The sequence below is a fragment of the Syngnathoides biaculeatus genome, chromosome 2 (assembly GCF_019802595.1).
Source record: "Syngnathoides biaculeatus isolate LvHL_M chromosome 2, ASM1980259v1, whole genome shotgun sequence".
In the NCBI taxonomy this organism is placed as follows: Eukaryota; Metazoa; Chordata; class Actinopteri; order Syngnathiformes; family Syngnathidae; genus Syngnathoides; species Syngnathoides biaculeatus.
In genome coordinates, this window is record NC_084641.1 from 39,947,854 (window position 1) to 39,966,965 (window position 19,112).

Genomic DNA, 19,112 nt, shown 5'->3' on the forward strand with positions numbered 1-19,112 from the left:
TGCACCATTTGTTGTCCACATACAAACAGAGTCCACCCCCCCCCCTCCCCCCATTTCCCCCATGCTCTTACCAGAGACTTGCTCGCTCCATGCTAGTATCAGGTATGTGCTGATGAACCCAGGTTTCGGTGATAATCAGTACACAAGTCACAAACATTGCGATTGCCAGCAAATTGTGGTTCCAAGTTTTTGAAGTATCTTTTTTTGATGCACCAAGGATCTGCATTGGAAGGATATAAGCTCGGTAGAGGTGGCGTGTGTCGCCTTAAGCTAACACCAGACAGGGAACCCCACTTCGGCTTCCTCTCTTGTCTCAGTTGTCTCCATGGCCTGCCAGCAATCCACGGACACCCCAGTGATCTTGCTATATCTACCAGAATGTTATACTTATGGTCAAATACACTTGCAACCAGTGTCTAATTTGATCACCAATCTCAATAAGTCTCTGACTGATACAGTGAATGTTTGCCCAAATGATAGTGCACAAATAAACACATGAAAAAAGTACCATAACACCCAAAAGAGAAACAGAAAGGGAGAGCCGTAATCTGCTATAACATTGTGCAATGCCACATTTCACATTTGAGGCCAAATGGAACTTGCTTTGCTTGCTTGCTTGCTTTGGAACTTACTGACAGAGCTAAAGTACCCCAACATGAGGAAATGTGTTGCTTTGTTGACTGTATTATTCAGCTGCACTTATTTATGTGAGTCAGCCTATTCCGACAAGAAGATCATGAAATTCAAGTACTGTTTCACCCTGCTAGTTTTGCACAGTTGTCAACAAAAAAAAGCAAAAAAGATTAAGGTCATTGTCAGATTACAAGTAACTTCTATTGCTCCATGATTGTTCATGTGATGTCTTCATGTCTCAAAAGAATTCTGTCAATTGACTCTGTTGTCGTACTCGACGTGTGTACTAGTGCAGTGATTTCCAACCTTTATAGAGCCAAGGCACATATTTTACAATTGAAAAATCCCATGGCATACTAACAAAAGTAAATGTCACCAAAAATGGATTGATGAGCGCGCATGGCACACTAATGTACCCCGGCACACTGTTTGGGAATCACTGTACTACAGTGTGTTTTTGACATACTTGGCAAAAATAAATATTTTAATCTTGAATCTGTCATTGCAAACTAACTAGCTAACAGAAGCCTTATGGCAAAGACATTTGAATGTCTGAAGAAAAACAATGGAAGAACTGTAATCTATATTTACTGACACAGTGAAATAAATAGAGGGTTTGATTGCTGTAAATCATTATCATTCAAACATAATCTGAATGAGTTACTATCAAATACTCAATTTACAGTAATTGCATTGTATATCTTATACAGTCAAAGTCTTTTGTGTGACAAATGTCTTTTGTGGTTGACAATTAAGTGTAATAACTGAAGAAAGTTTCCCTTGTCTGTTGGCAATCTTCAATGTCATACCTTTCAAGTATAAAAAAATAACAACAACAAAAAGTACAGACTATAGAAACAATACCAAACACTATTAAGTGAATTGCATACGGTATTTGTTAAAAAGGTTTTAAAATATCCAATAAATTTCATTTCATTTCACGATTGTGTCCCACTTGTTGATTCTTGACAAAAAAAAAATCATTTTATACCTAAGCCTGAAATGTGGCAAAAGTTTGAAAAGTTCAAGCGGGCCAAATACTTTCACAAGGCACTGTAATTGACATAAAAGTATCACAAATTGCTTTGGTTTAAAGAACACATAACCAATTACCTGACTCACTGGGATTATTTCCATTTAACGCTCTAAAAATTGGTCATTTTTCAGTTGACCAACAAGGGTTGTTCTAAAATGATGCAATGTCATCTCAAATAACCTTAAAAATATTTTAGATGACATTACAAATGACAGATGTCAGATAACCTTCAGGTTATTTGAGATGGTTCTGCCAAAAAAAACCTCTCCATTGCATTTTCCTAATGAGAGGGTTTAATGTTCAGAGCACTTTCAGAGGTTTGTCTCATCCCAGGTTGGGTCGTTCATGTTCTTCAAAACATTCCTGATGATTCTTTCAAGCTCTTTCCTGGCTCGCTGCTCCTCCTCTAGCGTCCTCTTCATCCTCTTGTTGTCCTGAAAAACCCCAATTACTTGGCTTCCTCCCACCAATTCTATCCACTTTCCCAGCAAAGTACAAACTTACCTGTTTGAGTTCCTGGCCCTCATCTCTCAAATTGTGTACAGTGTCCACAAGGCTGCTGTAGCAGAAAGTCATCTTGGCATTACTTTGACATGAACAAATTGCAGCATGATACAGGGACCCACTCACACAGCTAGTGTGACCATTCATGATTGACATGTTACACACTCCTGTCTTACCTCTCCTCCATTGCAGTTTGTCCATTGCTCCTGTTTTCCTCCACTATGATCTTCTCCTCCCCTGGGAATAACATGTGAGCATCCCTCCTGCTGGAACCTGATCAAAACAGGACAAACATGTCAGCAATAGCTTCTTCTTCAAATAACCTTGCGACAACATGTATACAAAACAACAGAGCAACTTAGAAACACACATACAAACACACCAGGTATGGACTCTATAGATCTACCGGTAAATCTATTTGAAAACTTGACAGGTTTCCAGTGTATATTCCAACTTGCTACACCAAAATCTTACGAGAAAATGAGGCAGTCCTGTAACTAGTGGTGGTCCAGATACTGTCATAATCCCAGTCCTCTGATTGGTCAGAACACGGCAGGTTGCTCGGGTTGCCAGCAACAACGAGGGTGGAGTCAGCGAGGACATGGTTGTGCATGAGGTCAGTGCCTTGCCAAGCTGCACCAGCAATCAGCAGTGGGAATACAGAGGGCAACGGTACAGGAGAACACAAACCGCAAAAGTTGGGATGCAGAATAAAATTAGATAGAGGTGTCGGCCCAAAAAAGTAATTAAATACCCAAAAGGGACAAAAAATTTCAGGGGGAAAAATCCATTTGAATTTTGAGCTAAAATACAGAAATTATAATAATTATAATGAGGACAATGGTGGTTGGCGAGCATAAAGCAATACAATGTGGATAAAATAATCCAAAGGAAGTGAAGAGCAGAGGAATCAATGAATGAAAAAAAATGGGGGATGAGAGAAAAGCCTTGTTAGAGTTGAAAGCTGAGAACAAAGATTTGGAGGTGAGCAACCATATTCACAGCAACTTACAGTATGTACTGTACATGCTCAATGTGTGTGGGGACTCACTCGAGTTGAGGGTTTGTCGGGTCTTGGCACTGGTGCAGTACGCCTCAATCACTTTCAATATTTGAGCGTCCTCCTCGAGAGCTGCTGTACCTGAAAGGTAAAGATGGACAAGAGATTCTTCAACCCAAAGTGCTATTTTCACAGGTGCATTTCAGTTTACAGTGAAGAAAATATGTATTTGAACACCCTGCTAAAGTGCAAGTTCTCCCACTTAGAAATCATGGAGGGGTCTGAAATTTTGATTGTAGGTGCATGTCCACTGTAAGAGAGATAATATAAAAAGAAAAAACCTGAATTCACAATCTATGATTTTTTTTAGCAATTTATTTGTGTGATACAGCTGCAAATAAGTATTTGAACACTTGTCCATAGGCTACAATTCTGACTCTCAAAGAACTGTTAGTCTGCATTTAAAGATCCACCTCCACTCCATGTATTATACTGAATCAGATGCACCTGTGTGAGGTGGTTAGCTACATAAAGACACCTTTCCACCCCATACAATCAGCAAGACCAAAGAGCTGTCCAAAGACACCAGAGACAAAATTGTACAACTCCACACGGCTGGAAAGGGCTATGGAGAAATTGCCAAGCAGCTTGGTGAAAAAAGGTCGACCGTTGGAGCAATCATTAGAAAATCGAAGAAGCTAATCATGACTGTCAATCTCAATCGGAGTGGAGCCCCATGCAAGATATCACCTCACCACCTATCAGCTGACTGTTGGTAATACACTAAGAAGTCATGGTTTGAAATCAAGCATGGCACAGAAGGTTCCCCTGCTTAAACCAGCACATGTCATGGATCATCCTAAGTTTGCCAAAGACTATTTGGATGATACATAGGAGTCATGGGAGAACTTTTTGTGGTCAGATGAGACCAAAATGGAACTTTTTGGTCATCTTCCACTAACTGTGTTTGGAGGAAGACGAATGATGAGTTCCATCCCAAGAACACCATCTCTACTGTGAACCATGGGGGTGTTTTTCTGCAGATGGGTCAGGACGACTGCACTGTATTAAGCAAAGGATGACCGCGGCCATGTACAGTGAGATTTTGGGGAACAACCTCTTTCCCTCAGTCAGAGCATTGAAGATGGGTCATGGCTGGGTCTTTCAACATGACAATGACCCTAAGCACACAGCCAGGAAAACTAAGGAGTGGCTCCAGAAGAAGCATATCAAGGTTCTGGGATGGCCTAGCCAGTCTCCATACCTAAACCCAATAGAAAATCTTTGGAGGGAGCTGAAACGCCGTGTTTATCAGTGACAGCCCAGAAATCTGTTGGATATAAAGAAGGTCTGCATGGAGGAGTAGGCCAAAATCCCTCTTGCAGTGTGTGCAAACCTGATGAACAACTACAGGAAAATTTCAGACCCCTCCATGATTTCTAAGTGGGAGAACTTACAATATAGCAGGGTGTTCAAATACTTGTTTTCTTCACTGTATTTGGATCTTCTTACTCTTTCTAACAGTGAGGTTTTCTTCAGAGAGTTTCCTCTCTGGCTTTCTCTTGGAAAGGAGCTTTTTCATATTCTTTGGACTCATACTCATATCCTGCAAACAATAAATATACATAGTAGGGCACTAGTTTACACCAAAAAAGAAAACATGTTTATAAGGTCTTTTAAAGTGCAAAAGTGGCTTATTTTTAACCAGCCAGCCATGACGCACCTCCTTGTTGTAAAGGGCAGCAGATGGCCGCAGAGGAGGGGCAGGCCGAAGACAGCTCATGCTCCAGGTTGATGGGGTACTTGGTGGCTCCAAGGCCCCCCACATGGGGCTGCCGCCATATGAGGAAAGATGAGGTAGAGTGTGGGAGGCACTGCTTCCGCCACAAGATTCTGAGTGTTGGTAAGGGGTGACAGGCAGGGAAGGCAACTAGGGAGAAAATAGAGGTGAGCAGTCAAATATGATAATTAGCTGTGTGTTGCTGTGGTAGAGTAGAAAGGCCAACTTACTGTGTGACACACAGACTGAGTCTTATGTGTGTGTACAGCAGGGTTGTGTGTGTATTTGGTGAGAAGGTCTAACCAGTCCAGTAGATCCTGCTGACTGTTGCATGCCACTTGCATACGGTTGCACTGAACACCTATAAATTATTTTCTACATTTTCCCTAATGTTTTTAAAAAATGATTACAAATTTAAACCCAAGTCATAGGAATGTGAGATGAGTGGAAAAAAAGAAATGAAATACTCAGATTCAAGTAATACATCAAAACAATACCAGACCAGAAATTTCAAATGCATTCCTCATGATTTCCCTGTCTTCTATCCTGGAGATCAGCATTCCCGACAGTGGCATCTTCCCCTGCAGAGACAAACTCATGATGTTGTATGTTCAACATCCCAGCAACATTTTAAGATCATGTTGGGGGGTACATGATTATATATCAAAGCACCAAACAGCATCTGACCATACCTGGTAGATGAATCCACTCATTCTCATGCTTGCTGAGAGGAAGAGCAGTGTATGAGGAAAGAGCACAAGGTAGCGTTCACGTGACTCCTAAAAGATTCACAAAGTGTTTTTTACACATTGAGCCATGTTGCAACTCAATCTGTAGTTGTAAATCCTCCAAGGATTTACCTGACAGTTCTGGGAGCAGACCGTAGCCTGGGACATGTGAAGAACAGGGCCGAGGGTCCGAATGTCATCCCCCTCCCAGTTCCTGACTGGCTCAGTTAAAACCTGTAACTCCAGGTCCTTCTTCTTCCTCACTTGCTGGCACTGAGCCTGAAGAAACAGCAAGGAGAAAGCACACTCTAGCAGGTCAGAATACTTGAGCTAACTGATAGCCTGATGTGTGTGTGGTTGTGTCTTACTGCGAGGTTTTTAAAAGATGCCATACATGTTTGCAGGTCAACTCTGTCTGGGTGTTGGTCCTGAGAACAAGAAAATAAGAACATCATGTTTGTTTAGAAGAAAAGTGATTTTTTTTTTAATTTTAGTTGCCAAGGGAACAGATCAGTCTTCGGACATAATCATAATGATTGAAGTACCTCCATGTGTCTGTCCATTTCTTTAAGCAGGGTTGGGTATCGCTCCAGTCGAGTAAAGGGTTTACTCAAACTCGTTATCAGTGTCAGGATCCCCGGACTAGATGACCCCTTGGATTCCATGTACTCCCCCAGCTCCTCACTGCATAAACACGTATTCTGCTCAAGGCATGCACTTGGTGTCTTTGCCCTCTTTCTCTCTCCTTCAGCCCTAGAATTAAGTGCCAGCCCGAAAACACTGGTATAATGCCTGTATTTCAAGCAATGTGAAAGGGGCTTCTGACCTGTGCTGAGTTAGCACACTGATGGCAGATGGATGATTTGCACAGTAAGCCAGATAAAGATTCTTCATTTGATGCATAAGTCTCAGGAAGAAGCCTCCTATTCTCTGCTGACATTCTGGAAGCCTTGAAAAAGAATGAAAAATGTGTTTTTTCTCAAGAGAGGAAGTAAACACAAACAACTTAATCTGGTTGCGCAAGTATGCACACCCTCTTACAATTGGGTATGCGAGTGTGTGAGAAGAGAAAACACCGAATCAAATTTAACCTAATTTTAAATTGAAGTCACCACTCAATCATCACCAGATTACCAACCTATAAAAAGTCACTTTCAGAACAATTTGTTCAAAGTTCTCAGAATTTTCAACAATTTGTCATGAATATTTGCATGGAACAGTCGTATTCATACACGTAAATATTTTATACCTTCAATATTTGTCATTTTAAAGTTTTCATTATATCAACCTTGTATTGTATTGTATTGACTGTTTGGACTGAATGTTGTGAATACTCGACATGAGATGCTCCTGGCAATGACTTCGGTGGACTAAAATCACCATCTGTGCAATCTTAGTACCCAAATTCGAGCCGTATTGTTCGCGTCAAAGCCTGGGTTAGCCTAGCCTGGACTGCTAACAACAAAACGCGTCTGTTTTCTAATATTTACTGAGGAGGAAAACATCAAACGCTAGTATCTCCTCGTCCTGAAAAACCTACATATCGTATACAACGAGAATCATGAGTACTCATAAGTGGGCGAGTGTCAAGAACGAGACTTGAGGGCGGACCCAAATGCACGACTCAAGTGACAGGTAAGCAGTGAGGAATAAGCCTTTATTCATTCCAGTGTCAGTTACCAGGCAGTCAGTCCAAACAAGCAACAGGATCAGTATCGGCAGGCTTATGGGGTAGGTCAGGAGACAGGCATTGGTCGGTACACAGAAGGTTGGCGTCAGGAAGTGCGGGAACGAGGCATGAGAGGCAATGATCTAGCGAAGACCAGTTGTCCCCAGGGTCCTATAAATACCGAGTATAATCAGTCAGGATGAGGCGCATGTGTGCGCCTCCTAATCAGCGCCGGTTTGCTGGCCACACCCAGCCAGGACTGGAAGGCAGGATCATGACAGCGAGTGGAAACGTCAACTTAAACTTCCTTATGGGCCTAGTATTCCTTAGCTTAGCTTGCTAACAACGAGACGCATTTGTGATCCATTTGTGGATAATGAAGAAACATCGAACGAGAGTAATTTGTACAACGAGGGCTGTGAGGACTTATAGAAAATTCTTATCTTAGTACATCTTCGTACCCAAATTGGTTCCGTATCGTTCACGTTGAAGCTGCTCGGCCTAAGTTAGCCTAGCGCGCTAACAACATTACCTTCGTAGAGTATACAATGAGGACCAAACATCGAACGTGGACTCAACATTCAACTACGCTGAGCCCCTTCCTATTTGCGGTAGTGATGGATAGGCTGACAGACGAGGTTGGACTGGAATCCCCTTGGACCATGATGTGCAGATAATATTGTGATTTGATGTGAAGGCAGGGAGCAGGCGGAGGAACAATTAGAAAGATGGAGGTACGCACTGGAAAGGAGAGGAATGAAGATTAGCCGAAGTAAAACAGAATATATGTGGTGAATGAGAGAGTGAGAGGAAGACCAAAGAAAAGGCTGATGGATGTTATGAGGGAGGACATGAGGACAGTGGGTGTTAGAGAGGAGGATGCACCAGATAGGGTTAGATGGAAAAAGATGACACGCTGTGGTGACCCGTAACGGGACAAGCCTGAAGAAAAAGATTGGCAGACAGTTACAGTCTGAATCAAAGTACAAGGTTATGAGATTGGCAATCACATCATCAAAAATACCTCCCTATCAATTCACATTTGCCAGTTCTGTTTTCAACTCCTCCATCCATCCATCCACCAATTGCCTGGTACAGACAGCAGTCGCAGTCACAATCACACCTAGGGGCAATTTCGAATCTTCAATTAATGCATGTTTTTGAGATGTAGGAGGAAACCAAAGTGCCTGGAGAAAACCCATGCAGAAACGGGGAAAAAATGAAAACATCACATAGGCAGGGCCGGCATTTGAACCCCAGTCCTCAGAACTGTGAGGTCAACGCCCTACAGCTGCGCCATCAGGGTTCGATCCCGGCCCCGCCTGAGTGGAGTTTGCATCTTCTCCCATGCCCGCATCGGTTTTCTCCGGGCACTCCGCACTTCCACATCCCAGAAAAATGTGACATTAATTGGACACTCTAAATTGCCCTTAGATGTGATTGTTGTCTGTCTCCATATGCCCTGTGATTGGCTAGCAACCAGTTCAGGGTGTACCCTGCCTCCTGCCCGTTGAGAGCTGGGATAGGCTTCAGCACTCCTGTGACCCTCGTGAGGATAAGTGGCTAAGAAAATGGATAGATGGATTAATCAGATTAATTATATCTCAAAAAATGTAAAACTCAGAACTCTTGTTTGCAAACAAATATATGTGCTTTAGTCTGATGAGTCCACATTTCAAAAATTTTTTGGAAATTCAGCCCATGGCCTTTTTATATCCACTTCATATGAATGAAAAGTAACATTTCTGCTGCCTAGTGGGCAAAGCAGATGTGGCTACTGACTTTGTATGCTCGTCCAAGGATTGAACCAGCATCTGTTGGAAGGTCGAGATCTCCTCGAGATTTCCTTGAATGTGGCTGATATGAACACCACCCAACCTGCAGGGAATCAGGGAAAAGTTGTTTATAATTCAGAAGTTCTCTTTGGTTCTCCTTCAAATTATTTTTATATATTCCCGAGAGCAGTGGTCTGCAGACCGGTACCGGGCCATGAGGCATTTGTTACCGGGCCACGGAGAAAGAATGACCAATTTATATAATTTGTGTTGTATTTGCGTCTTAATGTCTTTTATTTTGAAAATTGACCGGATCTTGTCTGCCGCAACAGCTGCGTGTCGCAATTGATCCCTCCGTACAGCGCATTTAACCACGCCTCCTGAAGTGACGTCACGCCACGTGCACTAACGTCAGACAAACAATTAGCAAAAATGGCGGCGCAGCACGAAAAGAATAGAGCAAAATTGTCCGATTTACCAGCTGATTTCTCACTCGCATTCTTAGCTAACAGTGAAATACCGTTGAAAAGCAGACAGCAGGGCTTCAAGTATTTCAGCGAGGGGTATTTCAATGGTATTTACATGCATATCGCCGGAGAAAGCATTGATATTAGCGCAAGATCTTTCCGTAGTCAGAGGAAGACCAAGAACCCACATAATATAATATATTAGAACCCAAAGACGAATTCGTCATTGACAGTTTCCTATTTTCGTGTTAACTATCACACTTGTGTGCAGAATCTGTATGTGTATCTGTATAGCCGTTTGTGAACCGCCGTATGAAGGAAATGAAGGCGAGGCTTGATTTACGAGTTGTTTCTCTCGTTTTCTTTGTGTAATGTCATGCGCTCCCCTCAATAATTATTCTTGAATTAGTGCCGAACCTACGTAAGTCCCGACCGAGTACGACAATCACTACTTTAGTGTCTTCAAACATCCTTCCTTCAGTCTTGGTATCTCGGTGCACGTCGAAGGCTTTTAGGACTGCTAGTCTGGTTTAGCTTAGCTCACCGCCAACAAAGCGACACGTTTGTGCAGTCAGATCATCGCAAAATATCGCTCAACACAGATCAAGTGTCTCAATCATTCACACGTAGCTATGTTATGCAAGCGAAGAACTGCTAATTCATTTATATGAGACATGTATTGAAAATCAAATATAGGGCTTACCTTCGTGCAAACATATCTGTTCCGGTTGATGGATTCAGTTGATCATGCGGTCTTCCACAAAGTTTGATCCATCGAAGACATTTTTCGTACTCTGTCTTCTGTTCCGGTTGATTTTAGATGGATTCAGTTGATGATGCGGTCTTCCACAAAGTTTGATCCATCAAAGACATTTTTCGTACTGGGTCTTCGGTTTTGGAAAGGGTACGAATTGAACTCCACCAACTAGCCTTTCAGGATACCTGTCATCACTATTATAAAGTCCGTGACTACACCTCTTAACCATATCTATTGTTAAAGAACCCAAATACGCGATAAAACGCTAACAAAAGCTGTACTGGACCATGCAACGTTGTCTGAGGGAACTGCGGGTCCAAAAAAGGGGCGTGGTTTATGCACATCTCTGGCCTCTGATTGGTCAGCGACGCGGATGACGCAATTACTACGGAGGGGTCAATTGACACGTCAAGACTGCACAGAACACTTCCTTTCTAGAGGGCTGGCTAATGGCAGCTGAGCTCAAAGAACGAATCATATCATAAATTAATTCAGTTTATTTAATTTACTGAAAAGATTTGTTCTTTTAAACAAAAAGTATGTGAATGAAACAATACAATGTTCGCAGTCCTTAAAATTGGGAAAATATATTAACAATAACTTGACCTGTTTGTGGGTTGGAGGTTGCACAGGTAGGACCCCAAAAGACTTTGTAGTTCCCTCAAGTACTCATACTCTGCTTCCAGGATGTTCTGGAGAACCTGAAACAAACAAACAAAACAAACAAACACTCTTGACAAAATTTGGTGAAAGAAGACAATAAAAGTTAAAAGCATCTCAGCACTTTTTTTGAAAAAAAAAAATAAAATAAATAAATAAATAAAAAAATAAAAAAATGAAAAAAAAAATACAATTTGTACATGTTGATTCCCTTTCTTTGACGTCTGACCAAAAACAGCTCAGTCTGTTTGTTTGTCAAGTAGATTCAGGTTCCTCAACAGAAGATGAGAAGCCTGGGGAGACTGTGGCAGCTTGCATTATTAAAACACACATGCACCAAGTGGAGCACCAATTTTGACTTGAGCCTGTCCCAGAAACCATTGGAATGGAAGAAATAACCTACATTATTACACGTGCACTGATGCATACACACACATGAATGCACACAATCATGCACGCCTGCACATACAGCTATTCATTTTAATTGCAACATTTTCCAAAAACGCAATACATAGAATGACATTATGACATTAAAAGAAGATAAAAGCAACAGTCACCTGCAGTGTTTGGAATGTTTTATATTTAGTTATGCATTTCTGGGTTTTAATATCAGCTTGGGCTTTTGTGTGAAGATGCTGTCCATGTGCTTGATGAATTTTTTTCACATACTCAGCTTTCTCCATCCATCCTCTACTGCTTTTCCGGGTCAGGTCGCAGGGGCAGTAGCTGGCAGGGATAACTAGACTTCCCTTTCCCCAGTCACTTTATCTAGCTCTTCCGGAGGAATCCCAAAGCGTTGTCAGGCCAGCATACAAACATAGTTTCTCCACTGTGTCCTGGGTCATCCTCAGGGTCTCTTAACAGTGTGATATGCCCGGAACATCTCACCAGGGAGGTATCCGGATCAGATACCCCAGCACTTCATTTGGCTCCTCTCAATGCAGAAGAGCAGCGGGTTGACACTGAGGCCCTCACGGATGACCGAGCTTCTCACCCTATCTCTCATGAGAGCCCGGGCACCCTGTGGAACAAACTCATTTTAGGTCCTTGTATCCAGGATCTTGTTCTTTCTTTCGGTCATGACCCACAGCTCAACTGGTAAATTGAGAGCTTCACCTTTCAACTTAGCTCCCTCTTTAACACAATGGACTGATACAAAGTCTGCATCACTGCAAACACTTCACCGATCCGCCTATCGATCTCCCGCTCCATTCTTCCCTTGTGAACAAGACCCCAAGATAGTTGAACTCCTCCACTTGGGACAGGATCTCATTCTTGACCTGGAGAGGGCACGCCATCCTTTTCTGACTCAGGATCATGGTCTCAGATTTGGAGGTGCTGATTCTCATCCCAGCCGTTTCACATCTGGCTGTGAGCTGGTTCAGTGAGCAAAGAGCAGAGATGCAATGCTGAGACCACCAAATTGTACACCATTTACACCTTGGCTCTGCCGACAAATTCTGTCCATAAAAGTTATGAACAAAATTGGTGACAAAGGGCAGCTTTGGCAGTGTACAACTCTCACCGGAAACGCACCCGACTTATTGCTGGCAATGCGGACCAAACTCTGACACCGGTTGTACAGGAACTGAACAGCCCGTATAAGGGGGTTCGGTACCCCATACGTCCGAAGAACCCCCCACAGAAATCCCTGAGGGATGCTTCTCCAACTCCCTAAAACACATGTACACTGGTTGACCCTCGAGAATCCTGCCGAGGGCGTAGATCTGGTCCACTATTCCACACTCAGGACGAAAACCACATTGCTCCTCCTGAATCTAAGATTCAACTTCCAGATGAACCCTGCTTTGCATCACCCCTGAATAGACCTTACCAGGGAGGATGAGGAGTTTGATCTCTTGTAGTTGCAACACACCGTCTTAAAAGTGGGGAGCACCACCAACCCAGTTTGCCAATCCAGAGGCACTGTCCCCAATAGCTATGCAATGTTGCAGAGGCGTGTCATCCAAGACAGCCCCACAACATCCAGAGCCTTTTGGAAATCCGGGCAAATCTCATAAACCCCTGGGGCCCTGCCACTGAGAAGATTTTTAAACACATAGGTGACCTCAACCAAAGTGATAGAAGAGCCCGGCTCAGAGAACCCAGACACTGCTTCTTCATGGGAAGGCCTGTCGGTGGAATTGAGGAGGTCTTTGATGTATTCTCCTCAGGAAGTTGAGGTCAGCAGTTCCCCATCCTCACTATACACAGTGTTGACGATGCACTGCTTCCGCCTCCTGAGACACCAGAGGGTGGGCCAGAATTTCCTCTAAACTGTCTAGAAGTCATTCTCCATGGCCTAACCGAACTCCTTCTGTTAACTAGGCCTCACGGCCTCACAGCCTGGTTAGTGTCACTCACTTTTGTCCCACATTTTCTCCACTCAATGACTTTCTTCACAATGTTCCAGGTCCAAGCAGGTTGGAACAGTTGGCTGAGGGTGTCTGGTGTTCTGTGACAGAAAAGTCTCCGTTAGGATGAAGGGCAAAGCTTATAAACCAGTGGTAAGGCTGGCCATGATGTACGGATTAGAGACGGTGGCTCTAAAGAAATAACAGGAACCAGAACTGGAGGTTGCAGAAATGAAAATGCTGAGGTTCTCACTTGGTGTGAACAGATTGAATAGGATTAGAAATTAGATCATTAGAAGGACAGCCAAAGTTGGATGTTTTGGAGACAAGGTTAGAGAGAGCAGACTTCGATGGTTTGGACATGTTCAGAGGCGAGAGAGTGAGTATATTGGTAGAAGGGTGCTGAGGATGGCGCTGAAAGGCAAAAAGAGCGAGAGGAAGACCAAAGAGAAGGTTGATGGATGTTTTGAGGGAGGACATTAGGACAGTAGGTGTTAGAGAGGAGGATGCTCGAGATAGGCTTAGATGGAAAAAGATAACACGCTGTGGCGACCCCTAACGGGACAAGCCGAAAGAAAAAGAAGAATCAGATGAACTTTGAATGGTGGCAGGTGTGTGCTGCGCAGAGCCCCATTTTACATGAGTTTGAATGTAATTGCTAAATGCTGAACACAGCCGCATCCTCGATTATATGGGGTGTGCACACATGTGAAACCACATTCTCAGTTATTTATTTTTACTTCCTTTCTCAAAAAAAGATGTCATTTTTATTTTAGTAGGAGATCCTATGAGTCATAATGTTGGAAAAAGAATTTGAGACAGGGTGGTGATGGCTTTTTATATCCACTGTATGTCACTGATGTGATTGATGTTGAATTTACCAGTCTTGTGCACATGACTTCTGCCAAAAGACTCTCTGAAGATGTGTTGCTCACCTCGTTGTAGTAGGTCTTGCTGATGATAGAGGTGTCAAAACCTTTTGGCAGGGTTCTCAGTGTCCCAGGCTTTGGTTTGTTTAATGACTTGTCTGCACAATAAGAAAAGTGAACAAATTGACTTTTTATTGGAAAGAATGAAATTGTTTTTTTTTTTATTTTAGGAGGGTCTCTCTAAGCTATTATTAATGCCTGTCAATGACACTGGCAGGCATGTGTGATGATAGCACACAGCCTCACAGGGAACAAGTGACATTAGCCAGATCAATCCACTGTCAGTCCTCTGCAATCACAGTTGATGTTTTCTACATTACACTTGCAGGATCTTCCTCTCCAACCAGAAACCATGGAACTTCCTGGCTTTGTTTGTCAGTCAAGTTTCCTTCCTTTCCTTCCAGTCATTCTTCCCCCTCCCTCCCTCCCTCCCTCCCTCCCTCCCAAAACAAAACAACAACAAAAAAGCAACTTACATCCAACTGGACTCATGTAACTTGAGAATGTGTGTTCGCTTGAGTCACTGCTTTGGACAAAGCTTACATATTCTCATTAAGTTCAGATATGATGATAAAGGTGTGTTGATATGATATGTGTGGCACCCACCACTTCCTTTCAGTTTCCGCACATAGTTACTGGGGAACCAGCCGGTCTTGCCATTAAGCGAACCTTCCCACCAGCCCCCTTCCTCCTGCCTGCTCACATTAATGATGTCACCCTTGGATAAAGAGAGTTCATTGTCATTTGTCTGCTGGAAAGGGAAGCGTGCCTTGAAAAGAAATTGGCCACACCCACTTCCATCAGACATGTCCTGCAACAGAGGAAAAACCGCATGCATCAAATGTGCAGTTGGAGAACAGAATCTGAAATAATCCGTTGACTGTAATCAAGGGAGTCCTTTTGCCACTATTGCTGTGATAACTTACATGGCTATGATACTGAGGTGGTTGTAGTTTGGAGGAATGACTTTGACTCTTCAGAAAGTCAAACGATTTAATCCTCAATGAATGGGAGTGAGGCACACAAACAGAAACACCTGAGACTGCAAAAAAATAGGCATTGCTAATTCAAATAATCTAGTGAAGAATAAAATTGTGGACATTTTTGCAAATGCCGTTACCTTTAGTCACTTTGGTCAGTGCAACCAAGGAGTTTAGGACCTTGGTGAAGTTCAGCCCTTGAAGGAGGTCATTGACCTCAAAAGGCTGCAGGAGTTATAAAATTGATTATAACAACACTATGATCATATTAACACATACAACCATGCAATAGAACTATAATAATAATAAAACTATAGTATGAAGACACACGCTTGCCTAAAAGCATTGTGTTTTGGTTGGGGGTTAAGGACATTATTCCAGTTACAGTCTGAAACGGGATTACTCAAATCTGAGCTCCCCCTGGTAATCTCTCCATAACTCACAAAACAAGCATGAGCACATGCACAACCATAATCAAAATACATCTGAGGCACGTAATCTTGTGAAACAAAACAGTAACATTGCCAATGAGTGACTGGAGCTCAAAGTGCATTCCATATAGTTAATGAATATGAAGAATTTCATATTCTAATGAATTTGTTCAAATAAATCAGGAATCCACTGCCGTTCATTGACTAATGGAGCCTGAGAATTAGTAGCTAGACTGTGGCTGTAATAAACACTTTCATAACTTTCAATGGGCTAATTTACAATAGTTATGATGTATTTTAATCCTTGCTGTAGTCCTGTATTTAAGTATTCTAAAATCACAACATATTAAGCCACTTCCATAACAAATAACAGTTGATGAATAGCCATAAAAACAATTACTTACAATAATTTGTCAACATATCCATTACTTCAGGAAGGGCAGGGTAACATAATATTCATTCAATAATTATATTTGATGTTTTGATTGAAAAGACTGTAAGGGTAACTGTGATTGGCCAGAGAACTATTCTCATAACAGCTTGATTTGATTATTCAAATGGTTTCTTTCGGCTTGTCCTTCCGGGGTCGCCACAGCGTGTCATCTCAGATGAACGCACATATATGTTTGGCACAATTTTTACACCGGATGCCCTTCCTGACGCAACCAGGGAGTGGAGGCGGCAGTGGGATACGAACCCACAACCACTGGTTTACCAAACCCATGCTCTAACCACTGAGCGACAGGGCCTCCTGATTTGATTATTCAAATAATTTAGGTAAAAAACAAAATATGCAGTTGTAATTGTTAGCTAATAAATCACTCAGATCTTACAGATTCAGTACACCAAGATTGGAGATACAGGCAGAATCATCTGAATTATAACACTGATGTCAGCCAAGCTCTCACTAATGGAAACCTTCACATCCAGCACCATGGTTGACTTATAATCAACCTGATTGGAAAATCTGCATGACATGTTGCATTACATCAGCCCACTACTCTCCTCACCTTCATCTTTTGTTCTCCAGAACATGCCTCCACCCATCCACCATGCAGTTAGCCTCTCGGTTTCTGAAATTATTGATAACTTCAGTGGACTCTATGTTACGTAACCTGGTCTTTTCCTTTATGATTTCAGATTCCACTAGAGTCAACCTGTGATAATGCATTCACATTCATATTCAATTCCAGTTAAAACATTTCATAAGACAGAATTTACAAATATGCGTTCATGTCTAAAAAGAAAGTGCGTCAGACAACACCTACCAGATAAGCTCTATACCTACTGTTTGGTCAGAGGCTAAAACAAAAATACTCCTGCCTCCCATTACCATGACTACAACTGGCAGGATCCATTCACACATTGGTGACTCACTTTAAGTATGTTACTAAATAAAGAAAAATGGCTGCCATTTTCATGCCATTTTGCTGTACCGGATTTGGGTTGAGTTTAGCCTGGAAAATAAGATAGCTCAATCAGACCCCACCATTGAAAATTCATTCAATTTATCTTTAAAACGAAGAAACAAAAGGATATTTTTCCACCAAGGAATCGATTTACATTTACATAGCATAAAATCCTCAATCTTTTTCCAATTCTTAAAAACCAGGGCTCATTTTATTGATGTTTTCGTCTATTTTGGTATTCAGGTGGTTTAAAAATTCTAGTAACATACCTAGCAGCGAGAGAGTGAGTATGTTGGTAGAAGGGTGCTGAGGATGGAGCTGCCAGGTAAAAGAGCAAGAGGAAGACCAAAGAAAAGGTTGATGGATGTTGTGAGGGAGGACATGAGGACAGTGGGTGTGAGAGAGGAGGATGCACCAGATAGGCTTAGATGGAAAAAGATGACACGCTGTGGTGACCCCTAACGGGACAAGCCGTAAGAAAAAGAAAATACCTATTGACTGCCTGGTTACCTTATAGGTACTTAGTCTCTTTATCAACTGTTACTCAACAAAAAAAGCTGAAAACAATTACCTACGTTATTTGTAATTCAGGTTTATACTATGTATCAACGTCACATTTCCGCATAATGTGACGCCATTTGCGCGTAATGTGACATTCCTGTCAAATAGTTTCAAGAGGTACACCTGAGTAGCAATAGAGCAGCTATTTAAAGATGGCGTAAATTATAAATATCAATGTGGTCGAATATGGGAATGCAATTTCAGCCGCTTCAAGCATGATTTATGGTCACCCACCTCCACGCCGAAGGTCCCGACGCCTTTGATGAACTCCCTGATATTCAGTTGAGACTCGCTGTCAGTCCTCGGTTCCTGAAAAAACTACACATAAAAAGTCGTTCCATTAGGCCAGAAAACCAGATATTTTTTTAAACTAGTAAAATTAATGAGTTTTTTCTTCTTCTTTAACAAAGACACCTCTCCACGAAAATAATGTTTATTTCAAACGAGGTTTGTTACGCTTGCCACCTGTCCAGTAGCTGTGTTTGTGTTCGCATGCGTTGATATCTGGCTGGACTTCCGGTTAAACTTTCAAATTAGAGATTTCATTCGGAGTAACGTCTTTTTATTTTATGATGAATCTTATAGAATCAAGTACAAAAGTAACATGAAGTGGCTGACTACAGTGCGTTCAATATCTTCGATAAGCTGCATTATAGATGAGTATCACCCTTACTATTCCCTACACTCGAGGATATCAGTGCCTTACCTTTATTTCGAAAGAAACATGTCCGACCTTGTCTATCACTCATTGGCGGACCTAGTAATTATATATTGTTCATTCTTTGCGTATCCATAGTTTTCACAGGAATATGAAGCGTCTTGTTTTTGTGGTCATAGGGTTTCTTTATGTTTAAACCGACCGTGATATGAAATAATTGTACTTTTATAGTCTTTGCAAGCACTTACTGTTTCCGTCGTTCCCGGTCTCAATCGCTCCAACACCCTGCACAGCACAACCCCGTCCTGCAGAGACGTCCGGAGGAAAGCCTCCGGATCAGAGATGCTCTTCTTTGGAGACTCCAGCACCCCGAGCGTGATGAGCCACGTTACAGTCTGCTCGGCCACGGTCATTGTGGACCGTGAAAGGTTCTGTGGTTACGGTGAGATGGCAGGGCAGAAGCAGAGGATAGTCAGCCTGACTGTTCAGGCGGAATCACAGCAGCAAATATTCCAATGTCAAAATAGAGACTCTCTCTCTCTCTCTCTCTCTCTCTCTCTCTCCCCGTCTCCCCCCCCTCTGCCTGTCTCTCCCTGCCCGCCCCCCCGGTTAACAAAGTGGGTGGCCCCCTGCCCCTGTAAGATTATTACATAAATACAGTAGTATAATTCAGAACTTGTAACTGTTCCATTTGTAGTCCTTTAGTGGGTTGTGACGCTACCTGGTGGACAAAAATGGTAAATGCAATTGCATGGAGAACAGATGTTGAGCGAGCCGTGTG

At 42.4% G+C, this 19,112-nt stretch overlaps 2 protein-coding genes across 12 annotated transcripts in view; one reads left to right on the forward strand and one right to left on the reverse strand.

Annotated features, from left to right (window-relative positions):
• LOC133492446 (protein-tyrosine kinase 2-beta-like) overlaps positions 1 to 19,112 on the forward strand; it is an 89,465-nt gene that overhangs the window by 1,716 nt on the left and 68,637 nt on the right. The window lies entirely within an intron of this gene.
• arhgef7b (Rho guanine nucleotide exchange factor (GEF) 7b) lies at positions 1,940 to 18,890 on the reverse strand. Of its 10 annotated transcripts, none has more exons than XM_061804735.1 (22): positions 18,580 to 18,888; positions 17,908 to 17,991; positions 15,413 to 15,497; positions 15,219 to 15,334; positions 14,899 to 15,103; positions 14,299 to 14,390; positions 10,956 to 11,050; positions 9,133 to 9,228; positions 6,508 to 6,630; positions 6,227 to 6,365; positions 6,050 to 6,109; positions 5,814 to 5,960; positions 5,646 to 5,732; positions 5,456 to 5,534; positions 5,184 to 5,314; positions 4,897 to 5,103; positions 4,686 to 4,779; positions 3,225 to 3,314; positions 2,648 to 2,806; positions 2,350 to 2,446; positions 2,174 to 2,228; positions 1,940 to 2,103 (listed from the first exon to the last, which is right to left on the reverse strand). In XM_061804735.1, the coding sequence occupies exons 1-22, from the start codon at positions 18,742 to 18,744 to the stop codon at positions 1,981 to 1,983; spliced, it is 2,529 nt and encodes an 842-aa protein (XP_061660719.1). In that variant the 5' UTR covers positions 18,745 to 18,888; the 3' UTR covers positions 1,940 to 1,980. The 10 variants fall into 10 exon arrangements, with proteins under 10 accessions (XP_061660719.1, XP_061660702.1, XP_061660694.1 ...); XM_061804718.1 differs by lacking the exon at positions 2,648 to 2,806 and adding an exon at positions 16,714 to 16,776 and having other exon boundaries at positions 2,174 to 2,255; positions 6,227 to 6,434; positions 18,580 to 18,636; XM_061804710.1 differs by lacking the exons at positions 2,648 to 2,806; positions 18,580 to 18,888 and adding exons at positions 16,714 to 16,776; positions 18,139 to 18,187 and having other exon boundaries at positions 2,174 to 2,255; positions 6,227 to 6,434.